Source organism: Gracilinanus agilis, chromosome 5, assembly GCF_016433145.1.
Source record: "Gracilinanus agilis isolate LMUSP501 chromosome 5, AgileGrace, whole genome shotgun sequence".
Taxonomy (NCBI): domain Eukaryota; kingdom Metazoa; phylum Chordata; class Mammalia; order Didelphimorphia; family Didelphidae; genus Gracilinanus; species Gracilinanus agilis.
Window position 1 is genome coordinate 130,631,453 of NC_058134.1, and position 12,586 is coordinate 130,644,038.

Below are 12,586 nucleotides of genomic sequence, written 5' to 3' on the forward strand. Positions count from 1 at the left end.
TTGTTTTTAAAGAAACTGGATTATTCATTCTTCAGAAGGAAATTGCCTAAGGGCACATTTGTTAATAATGGTAGTATAAAAGCCTTATGTTTCTGTAGTTTCTCATACCTTTAAAGCATCATTAATATATAATAGCTTTTATTATACCCACTGAAAAAAAGGGAAAAAATCTAACTGAGAGGGGATCATTTAGTTCCAAAGATTTATTATGAATAATATTCCTGGACTGAGGAGGTCACAAAAGGTGGGGATAGTCAAACCGTCATTTTCTTCTGATGTCTTTTTAAGCAGAATACATTTTAGGAGGTTAGGATTGTTTTGTTGTTGGCCATTACTGAACAAACCAAAGAAAAAATGACAAATTATCTTATGAGATTTTTTGAGTGCTTGAAATATCATTAAATAATAATAAATCTTAGGGGGGTTTTGGTTGTGCAAATTGAGAATTATCTTATATTTTAGACATGTATTATATGAACTACTATTAAGTCGTTTTTTATTAGAGTTTTAGTAAGTTTAGATTACTAAAGTCCAACACATAGAAATGTGGAATACATAACAAGTCAATATAGTTTTATTTAGGAAACATACTTGCAATTAAGAAGAACTATAAAGGTTATGGAAACAGGTGAGATACATAGGGGTTGCATGTGGAATTATGCACTTTTAAAAAAAATTAAATCTGGTGGGGGTTTGTTTTAAAAGGGTTCTTATCTGCGTCAAGAAGGACTAGGCATTGGAAGGATGAATCAAGAGCTTGGACCTGGGGGCTGGCTGATGCTAGTTACATTGAGGGGAAAAGAATAGATGCAGGACAAAAGGTGTCTATTCAATATTCAAACTTTCCAAAGACTAGCTGGCTGAGATCAGATTTTCCTAGTTACCAATGGTCTAGTTTTTAAAGAATTTTTTTTAAGAAATTAAAATCTCAGGATTTGAACTTTCCTAAGGTTTCTTTGGCTATTAGGATAGTTTAGTAAGTGAAAGCAATGCTTCCTAAATCCAGATTTTAGGAATATTATATGACAAAATGATTTTATCAAGGATAACAGTGAGGAAAAATGAAAAAGGGGCAAAGTTGATGGCATAATTAAGAAAACTGCTTCTTTCATAAGGATAGTCCAAATTTACTTTTGAAGAATTTCTGGCCAGAATATACCAGGAAATATTTTAGGAATAGCTTTGGAATCTAGCATACAGTTAGCAGTTTTGGTCAGTTATGTAAAAGACTTTCTGAACTATAGAAAAAATACATATTCTAAATGATTTTTTTTAACTTTTTTTTTTAAACCCTTAACTTCTGTGTATTGGCTCTAGGCAGAAGAGTGGTAAGGGTAGGCAATGGGGGTCAAGTGACTTGCCCAGGGTCACACAGCTGGGAAGTATCTGAGGCCAGATTTGAACCTAGGACTTCCCATTTCTAGGCCTGACTCTCAATACACTGAGCTACCCAGCTGCTCCTCTAAATAAATTATTATGAGTGAATAATGAAATATTTTCCTGAGTTAATTTACATGTTTATTTGTATGAATCTAAAGACCCATCTCTCATTCAGCTCCTTATTTGGAGTTGCTTTTACCTAGTTCAGGTTTTTATTATCACTGATTTCCCATACCCTATTAAATGACTTAACACATGATCATTAAATATAATCTTGCCATGTAAATGTGTTTTTGTATTCAATCATGCCTGACTCTTCATGGACCCATTTGGAGTTTTCTTAGCAAAGATACTCGAGTAGCATACCATTTCCTTTTCCAACTCATTTTACAGATGAGGAAACTGAGACTAATAGGGTTAATTGATTTGCCTAGGATCACACAATAAGTGTTTGAGTCCACATTTGAACTCAGAAAGATGTGTCTTCCTGACTCCAGGCCCAGCTCTCTATCCACTTTGCTACCTAGCTGTCCTCCAGCATAAAAATAGAAAGGACTGACTCTTTATAGACAGCAAGTGTTAAAATTCAGATAGACAATGGTCTGTGGTGACATTTAGTGCTAACCTGTTTCAATCTTGGTTTAACTCAAGGAAATGAAGTAGCGGAAAAGAAAATCAATTTTTGTTCATTGAAAAAATAAGATTTAATCTAAAAATCCTTTGAAAGAAGCAAGAATTCTGGTCATCACAATGATAAACTAAGATTCCAGAGGACTGACAAGAAAACATAATACCTATCTTCTGACAAAGGGATGGGGTCTTGAAGATGTATATTTTTTGACATAGCCAATGTAGGAATTTTTTCTTAACTATACATATTTGTTGCAAGAGTTTTGTTTTTCTTTTTAATAGTGGAGAGATTGGGTAGAAGACAGTGAAAATTGATTTTTTGTTGTTTATTAAAATTTTTAATTAAAAAATAAGTCAGACTTGTAAATTCTCCCTGGAAATGAAATCTATCTAGGCTATTGACTAGTTCTAGATGAACTAGGACTATTAAGGGCTGTATCTTTTTATATAGAGATAAACAAAGGGATCTGAAGCATCTTACACTTTCATCAATTTAAGATAACTAGACTCCTGGCAACTTTAAGTATACTAATGATGAGTAGTAGATGAAAAGTTGTTTTGTTTTTTTTTAAGTCGTTTGTAAGATTCCTTTAATGTTAGAACCTATACTCATAAATTCATCAGTCATTTTAGCTATTGACATGTCTCTGCTATCTTCTGTGAAGAAAGAGACCTTTTCTAAGCCTGCCTTGTTCTCTTTTATCTTAACTTTTGACTGTCCGAACCCTATTGAACCTTAGTCATAGACAACTCATGCTATCTCTTCTCTGATTCTATTCCCAACTTGCCAAATGTTTAAAATCATCTTAACCAGTCAACTATGAATTTTTGCAATCTAATCTCAGCTGGGTGTGTCCCTGCTACATATAATTCATTTTGTTTATTTTATTATTAATTCTGCCACATTCCCTACAGTAACATTTCTAAACTTCCACTTCTTTTCACTCTATACACCCTCAGGTCCTCAAATCCTTACTAGCGAATACTTTAAGTGGATATTTTTGCCTCTTATTTTACCAAGATTAAGCCAGCCAGTTTGAATTCTTTCTGCCATCCATCAATGACTGCTTTCAATGTCCTCAGCTTCCCTCTAGTAAAAGCAGAGGATGTGATTGTCCATTCTAATGTTAAGGAAACCACCTGTATATTTGATTATATCTCATCCAATATTCATGAACTCCTTCCAAACATTTTTTCTCTCTCAAATATTTTCTCTCTCCATCTCTATGGGCTCCTTCTAAGCCTACAAATATGTCCGTGGTGTTCAGAGAGGACTGTCACCTTTGGTATGAAGGCTTGTGGAACCCTTTTCAGGGCTGCTTATCACCCCCTGGTGTCTACCTTTCACCCAACTCTCCCCTGTGGCTTCAAGAAGCTGTAGCATGCACAATGACCACACTCTAGCAAAACTGTCTTAGCAGAAAGACTACACCAAGTTGAGGGTTGGCCTCAAACTCATCAATGACTTAAGGGTATGTTTGTCCCAAGTCTGTGAAGACTTCCCCCAGTGGAATGGGCTGATGAGAGGTATTTGTTCCAAGGACCATGAAAGAAGATGAAGCAGGTGCTATCACATGCCTAGAGCTTGGTCAGACATCAAAGATGCCAACATCATCCACTGCATCCTGGGCTGTTGCCAATCATCATGACTTTCATTTTGCCAGTAGACTTTGATGATTCTGGAAGAGAGAGTGAGGCTGATGACTATGCAACTCTGTCTCACTTAAATCCAGTTCACATACAAGACATGAACCTTTGATGTCATTGGTCTTCTTCAAGATGAACAACAACAAATATGTTCAGATTTTACCTAGCCCTAAAAAAAAATTAAAACAAACAGTAATAACAAAAGGCATTCTTGCTTTGATTTTTCCATACCCTTTAAGTTGCTGCTTTAACTCTCTCTACTACTCCCTGTCAAGCTTCTGAAAAACGTAATCTATCCTTGCTAGACGTTTCCCCATTATTCACTCATATCTTGTTATTGTTCAGTCATTCCAATTCTTCACGACTTTATTTGAGATTTTCTTGGCAAAGATATTGGAATAGATTGCCTTTTATTTTCCATCTCATTTTACAAATGAGGAAATAAGAGGGTTAACTGACTTGCCCAAAATCACACATGTAGTGAGTCTCTGAGGCTGGATTTTAACTTGGGTCCTTCTGATTACAGTCTATCCACAACATCACCTAACACATTCATTAACCTATTACAATTATCTCTCTTCTCATAATTCTACTGAAACAGTTCTCTTGACTCTCATTAATGACCACTTTGTTACAAAACCTAATGTTCTTAACCTTTCTCTATGTTTATGTTACTGACTATCTCTTCCTTGATGCCTTCTTCCATGGCTTCCTTTCCATGGTTTCTCTCTCTCTCTCTTTTGCAAGTTCCTCATCCTTTTTTAATTCTCTCATAAACATTGGAATGTTTTTATTCTACCTTAAATTAAGCAATCTTTAAGTTAAACTCTTACATTTCTCCCAAAATACCTCTCCCTCTCCATTTTTTCAAATGGCAATACCAGCTTTCTATACCTCACATGTAGAAATCACTTGCTGATTCTACTTCCAAATTTGTCCCATCCTTTCCATTCATGCTTCCACCACCCTAATTTATGCCCTTGCTACATTTCCCTGGACCATTATAATAACCCTCGAACTATTCTGTTTCTAAGCTCTTATCTGTCCAATCATCTTTCCTAGATACACATTAAATATTTCTAAATTTCTGTCTTCCTTTACTTCATTTTGAAGATTATATTTTCTTTTTTTTTATACTGTAGACATTTCCTTTTAACTATTTCCTTCCTTTTCATTGAGTCCCTTCTAATACCATTTAAAAAAACCCAACATTAATAGTCTAATAGAATGTAAATGCCACAGTGCCTATTTATAATCCAGATCCCACACTTGCTACAGTTTGCTTCTTTCATTGTTTTTCCATCTATAGATAAAGGAGTAAAAGAGTAATCTTTTCTTTATCCAAAGGCAGGAAATGCCCCTCTAGAAAAAGACCCAATCTCTGAATTACTCATTTTGATGTCAATCAGTCTCATAGAAATTTCCAAGGCTAATTCTGCTCAGGAATTCTCCCTTCTCTGCCCAGAAGACTGGATTCTAGAAATCTAGATATATCTTATTTTCCATAGAAAGTTGAAGATCAGGGACGTTGTCCCCGAACTCCCACTTAAACTAACTTGGACAAGTTGGTGCAACTCCACTGTGCTTGTGTCCCAAAGAAGCCATCACCAGTTTCTGGGTGGGAGAGGGAGGAGAAAACCATATATATAGTTTTTGCCATTTCCCCCTCCTCCAAGAGGCATGTTCTGAGGTCAGCAAGAATGAAATATAAAAAGATTGAAGGTAGTTTTGCTTCTCTCTCCTGTGATACAGATAAGGTAATTCTTGATCCAGCTAGAATGCTTTCCTTCAAAGTTCTAGCCAACTACACATATTGAGAGTAGCTCAATTCACTGGAAATAAATAAAATATTGTATTACCCTCCTAAATAGGTGACAAATCACATCCACAAATGAAGAGATTCTTGAAACCCCAACATTTAGATTATACAGAATCTTATATCTATCCACAAGAATTTATCCAGTATTCAATATGTGCCACATAGTCTTTTAAATGTTTTATATTCATTATTTCATTTGAGTCTCTTAAGGTAGGCACTGAAAAATTGTATTATCCTTTTTTTTATGGATGAGGTAAATGATGATCTGAAAGGTTCATTTACTTGCTAAGTAAGGGCCTCACAGAGAGAACTGCACATACATAGTAAACCTCCTTCCTTACTAACTTTTGAGCGACACTTATGATTTCCTGCATGGCTAAACTGAAAATTCTGTAACACTGTTTCTCAACCCTTATCCCAGAAATAGTTGCATCATGTATGTCCATGTTTTAAAGCATTCTGTTCTTTCTTTGTCCACTTCAGTTGCCAGCTCCTTCACAAAACTATAGCTGAGCTCCCACCTTAAAATGATAACCTTCCTTATCAAAGTTCCCATAGTGTTTTATTTGTACCTCTCCCTTGTACCTATTTCATTCCATCTTGCATCTTATTTGTGTAAATATATTAGCCTCCCTAGTATTTGTTTTGGTCATTTCTTTAGAGCAGAGAACATTTTCTTTGTACTACCAATATCTCGCGCATGGTAGATATTTTACGTGTGTTTTATTATATATGTATATTGATAAAGAGAATCAATATTATTTTAAATAATCTTTGCATTGTTTAAGGTTATTAGTCAAGGCAGAAAGGTTTGAGATGAACGTGGACCAACTTCCTATGCTTTGAACAAAATATCTAGGAAGCATCTGAGTTATGTTGATTTGAACTTCATTAAAGAATTCTAAAGTGTTGTAGAATCTGTGATTTGACTATTAATTATTTTGACATTTTACTTAGTATTTCTGAGAAGACTTCATTATAGTATCTTTCATTGTTTATTTTGTATGATTTCTGAGGATGCCAGCTCCTTGAAGCAGGAGTGAAACTAGAGGTACTACCTTGAGAGCAACATATTCTCTAAAGTTTTTTTTAAGAAAGTAAGCATATTCTGGATTCCTGTTAGCCCCCTTAATTTAGGAAGAGTTCTTTATTCCTGATCCCATACTATTGATACTTATGCTGACTTTGAGGATATAGGTATGAATATACTATTTGCCTCTATATTCTTTAGGTGATTATTCTAGTAACAGTAAAGTATATGAGAAAATGTGCCAAAGTTGGAGCTAGGGTTCTTCTTCTTATCTTCTTCCTTATACTCTAGCTGCTCAGATATATAGATGTATAAGGGAAGTTTCCCATATTTGTTACCTATAGTTTGGACAAGTTTAGGATAAACTGAACTACAGTATGAGGTACAATCAAAATATTTCTAATTGTTTATGAAATGGATCTGAGTCTTGCATGGAGCTTTTTAAACAAAATAGCTGCTTAATTAATATCTATTGTTTTGAATTAGACTGTAAATTCATTAACTAAATCTTCAAGAAAATTTTAATCTTTATAAAACATTTTTATGAAATGTTCAGCTCTTCGAATTTTTTCTATTATTGCTGAACAGTGGCATTAGTATTTACACTTAATTTTATGTGCCTTTTTCTACCTTTTCTTCTAGGTTTTCCTTAAGAGTGACCGGGTAGCTAGAATGGTTCACAGTGGAGGCTGTTCTGCTAATGACTTCAGAGATGTATTCAAGAAAAACATTGAAAAGAGGGTACGGAGTTTGCCTGAAATTGATGGTTTGAGCAAAGAGACGGTGTTGAGTTCATGGATAGCCAAATTTGATGCTATCTATAAAGGTGAAGAGGACCTGTGCAAACAACCAAATAGGATGGCACTCAGTGCTGTGTCAGAACTTATTTTGAGCAAGGAACAACTTTATGAAATGTTTCAGCAAATCCTGGGCATAAAAAAATTGGAACATCAGCTGCTTTATAATGCATGTCAGGTAAGATGATTGTTGTTTTAAGTGTTCACTATTTGCTTCTACGCAGATAAAAAATGAACTGAAAATGGCTACTCATTTCTTTAAGTTACCGATGGGTTCCATATTGAACTAGATATACAACATTCTAGGAAGATCATTTGTTGTAAAAATGGATTAAACTTGAAGTGATACTTGTCTAATTTAAACTTTAAATCTCCCATGTTTGGTAAAATTAATTTCATTTGCCATATTCTCTACATTATTTAGGTTTTTAAAGATGAGCAGGCATTTAAGTAGCTAGAAATCCAGTTCTTCAAAAGTCAATACTCTCATGTTCTACAAAAGTAAAATTGGTATAAAAATATCTATTTTTTTTCTTATTTTGTTTCAAAGAACTTATACTTTGTATAGATTGCTCACTTACATTTAATTTTTTTCATTGAATCAGCTTCCTGAATATACTGCCTCAACCACAGCATTTATAAAATAATGAACCCAGATTGAGGTATCATAACCCAGTTTAAGAACTATAATTTTGCATATAGTTGGCCCCTATATTAGGGTTAGTGTGACAAAGGGTGGGTTGACAATAGTAGCAGATTATTGCAGAATAAAAATTTTTCATTTCACTTAATTATATTAATGATTCCACGATACAATTGAATATTTAGGGGCAAAATTTAGCAGTGTCTTTCATTCATAAAGAAATTATCTCTCATTAAAACTTTTTGGAAGAGCAACAATCAACAAGTACTGCAAATTCTGAATTGAAAATTGTTCTTCCCTTTAGAATTTAAAAGCAATTTTAATTCTTATACAGAAGCTTTTAAATATTTATTCTTTGATGTTTAATACTTTATATTTTGATATTTTTAAAATATAGCAAAGCAACATGTTTCTTTAACTCTGAGTTTGACTTTACATATTCCTCACAGTAAATGGTTTTCAATTCTGACATAAGGAAAGCAAAAACAAAAACTCCCTTTATTTTTGCAAAATGTGTAATTTTTTTTTCAAAGCTTCCTTTCTGATTTTTCTATGGTGGTATCCCTTCTGTTTCTCTGTTGTTAGGTATAAAAATCCTCAGACATAGCCTTGAAAATATAGACATTTTGAAGCATTTCCCCCAATGGATAGCATAATAATATTAATTTAAACATAATTTATAAACAAAGGATATGAATTTCCTATTTTTAGGCAGTTATAAGATTTAAGATCACTTTTGCTTCTCTGAACTCAATTTCCTCATCTGTAAATTAAGTGGTTGATCTAAGAGTCTTTAAGGCTCATTCTAGCTCTTAATCTTATGATCCTGAGGAGAATATTGCCCAGGGCTCTAAGTCCTTCTTCCCTACCCTTCACCCTCACCAACCACTGAATTTGTAGGTGTTAAGAGGTTGATGGGGAGGGAAAAGGGAATCCCCAGTCAACTTGATGAATTTACAGTTTAGTGAAGGGTCACCACTTTGCATTGATCTCTATAAATGGGGACTTTAAGACCCCTTTAGTCCTCTTTCCCATTGACCATGTTTCTGGAGAGATTCAGAGAGCTCAATAGTTTAGTAGGGTGCTGAGGATAGGGGAGAAGGGTTTGAGTTTGCCCCCCTCTCTCACAAGGGACTGAGAAGACTCTAAGGATGTTGAATTGTTGACTTAACCTTGGAGTAACATCTCAAACACGTGGTAGCAAAGAGGGGCCAACCATGTGGCCATATGGTGAGAGCTACTGAAAGTTCTTTCTGTATCAGCTTGAGAGTCATAGAATCTGGTCTTGTTTCTGGAGAAGCAGCATTTCCCTAGGGGTGGGTAGCAAGATCCTGGATCTGACCTTTTAGTAGGAAAAGAAGCATCACCTTTGGGGGGGTGACTTGCTAATAATCTCAAGTTTAAGAGTTTGGTGATCCAATTTTCTCTTAAGGGAAGGGGAATGAGGATGTCAAATAATTCCATTTATGTAGCAGTAGACACAAGGGTTAAGTTTTTTATGAGACTGATGATAATTCTATAATTTCATTCTTTATGTCTATATGTTTCTTATTTTTCTTTCAGTAAAAATCATTAAAAATCTCAGGCTGCATGCTTGATTTTCAAAAGAGAACCATAAGAGTAGTGACCAGCACCTAAGTATATTCCTGTTACATAATCATCCAAAAAGAAAATAAACCCTATTGAAAAATAATTGCTAACTAAGATAAACTAAGCAATAAGAAAGTAAACCTGTAGTCTAAAAGAAGAAAAAAGGAGCAGCTTTGTTAATCAGGGACCAAGAAATTTTCATGAAAATGAATAGTCCCACTTCTAGAGAAAGAATGGATAAATAGAAATAAGTAAGACATAGTTTTATATGTGTGTATGTATGTATGTATTATGTATATATATACATAATACATACATACACACATATCTATATCTTTTTCTTAAATGACACCTTTTCTAATGGGGGAGAGGAGTGACAAAGGTGGTTAAATGGGTATTTTAATGTCACCAAATAAATTAATAAAAAAAAATAAACTAGGCAGGAAGACTGTGCTCCAATTAGCATCCAGAATCTACATCTGGAAGATATTTAGCTATAGAGTGGCAACTCAAATTAATTATATTCTTAAATAGATTTAAAAAGAGTGTTTTAACCAAAATATAAAACTCTGGCTGTTTTAATATGAAGAAAAATATATTTTTATGTACCATAATTATATCAGAGCTGCCTGTTTAAAAACTTAATTTTTGTTTCTAAATTTCATTGTAGATCATGGTATAGTAAATAGGAATTAAACTTTATTAAATTTCTTTTACTTATGGAAAAACCTGAGGCATCTAGATATTAAGAGGATTTTTTTCTAATCAGAGAAATCATGTAATCAAATATTTATCATTTATATATATTTATGCATAAATATATATAGTATAAATACATTTATAATATATGTAGTATGTATATGCGTATATATCTGAATGTATGTGTGTATATATATACATATATATATATTTGTGTGTATCTGTATTGTTATAATAAAAACACCTACTCCTATCTATTAGATGTAGATGTAGTATAGAGAGAGGATAGGAAGACACCTCTCTCCTTTATAACAGTTCCCCAGGCTGGATCCTTTAGGTCAATGGATGATATCCCTTCAGGACCCACCTGGGGTTAATTGATATTATTTAATGGGCTTTTTAGCTGGGTAACTTTGGAATCTGACTGTGTCTCTCCCTTCCCAAAGAAGCTTTGAATAACCACTTCAGGAAGGTACTTTAAAACTTTGATTATATTTAACAAAGGAAGATAATGGGATGGATAGAGGTATTGGGAGACCCTAATTAAAATGATAATGATGAATCTCTAAACTGTAGGCAAGTAAAGGAATTAAGATGATAGCTTCTCTCTGGTACAGCCCGGCCAGAACCACACCAGAGCAGGCAAACTGCTTTATAATCTTTCAGCTTCTTCTTCACTAGACAATAAGCCTAACCAGTTTGAGATATCCACCCTTTCCACCCTCTTCTTCTCTTGCTCACTTCCCGGATCCCTCCTGGGCCCTTGGACACCAAGATGACTAAGATGATTAACTTCCTAATATCTAGGGACAGTAGAATCAGAAATGATGGTCTGGTACAGGTTGTTGATGGTATAGGAACCACAGGAGGAGCTTGCAGGGTTAAGTTTGCAAGTCTCAATCCCACAAAGACCAGGATCCACTGATCTCAAGTCTCAGGGAAAAGAAAAGAACCAAGCATCCCTGCCAGAGCTACCAGGGTGGTTTTATACCCCCTCTTCCCCCCCTCCCCCCCCTCCAGCCAACTGCCCTCTCCTGTGTCCGCATGCCTCTCTGGGAACATTCCAACATCCAACTGATCCACCTGTCAATCACAGTGTGAACTTCTAGCTCCCAGAGATTCAATATAACAGTATGTATGTACACGTACATACATACTGATACATAGAAAGCAGTTGCCACTTAAAACACTAAAGGAAAAGGCCCTAGCATAGCAAGGGACTGGAAAAAGCACTAATACCTAAAACAGAGAGAATTTGGAAAGGTTGTCTGCAGGATCTATTTCTTGACTTGAGTAAAGAAAACCTCACCTCTGCCAAGAAGCAGAAGTGAGGAAAGATAATATTCAAGGACAACCAGTGAAAAAAGACAATAGATGGACCACCATACATGAGGAAGAGCAAGCATATTGGCAAATGGCTATGCCAGAGAATGCTTTCAGGGAATTAAAGTATAAAATACCTGCAAAGTTATGAAAGGGCCATTTTGTAAGGAGCTTTAGGTACCAAAGTTAATATTTGATTCTAGTGTTAATAGGGAGCCACTGAAATTTTACTGAGAGGGGTTGGAAGAAGGCATGATGCAACATGGAAAATGGCAGGGTGGAATTCCTGCAAGATATAGGGTCAAGCCTCACCCAGAATTCCAGGGGACCCCCCCTTGGAGAGCTCTGGGTGAGGGAATAGTTTGAAAGCAGTTAAACAGTTGATTCCTGGGGTTTGAAGTGAGCAGGTCACTCTCCTTACGGTTCCCGGTTTTGGGATTGCTTTGGAGGCCATCTGGGGCAAGAACCATTTTGGTTTGAAGTGCCCAGAGAATTATCCCAGTATTTGTGTCTGAACCACCATTGCAAGATACAAAGGGACTTTATTGTCTTAGTTTAAACCAAGAGTCTCACATTGAAATGTGTGACCAAGAGCTGTGCCTGAGTTGGGTATTATAGAGTGGTAGGCAGCTGGGGGGCAGGATAGGGGGATGTCTTCAAGGTAGGTGGTCCAGCAGGGGAGAGGTCTGGAAGGTGGGTGGTCCCTTCAGATAAGGGGGGAAATGTCTGGAAGAAATTCCTTCAGGTAAGGGGGAAGGTCTAGAAGGAATTCCTTCAGGTAAGGGGGAAGATATAGAAGGAATTCCTTCAGGTAAAGGGGAAGGTCTGGAAGGAATTCCTTCAGATAAGGGGAGGAGGTCTGGAAGCCAAAGGTGTGTAAGTTAGGAATTCCTACAGACAAGCCTGTTTCATTATAATGTTATACAAGAATATGGATTTTTAATTCTGATTCTTTCTGGGTTCTACAGGTTCTGCTTAGTGGTTTGCTTATTTAGCAGAACTAGCTCTTTCTAGCAACAGAACAATTG

The 12,586-nt window shown here is 35.4% G+C and overlaps 1 protein-coding gene across 15 annotated transcripts in view; it reads left to right on the forward strand.

Moving 5' to 3' along the window:
• CADPS2 (calcium dependent secretion activator 2) overlaps positions 1-12,586 on the forward strand; it is a 694,484-nt gene that overhangs the window by 240,509 nt on the left and 441,389 nt on the right. For all 15 annotated transcript variants that reach the window (XM_044678498.1, XM_044678502.1, XM_044678507.1 and 12 more), the window contains exon 3: positions 7,149-7,481. In XM_044678498.1, the coding sequence (XP_044534433.1) occupies positions 7,149-7,481 (333 nt within the window). The remainder of the gene's footprint in view (positions 1-7,148; positions 7,482-12,586) is intronic.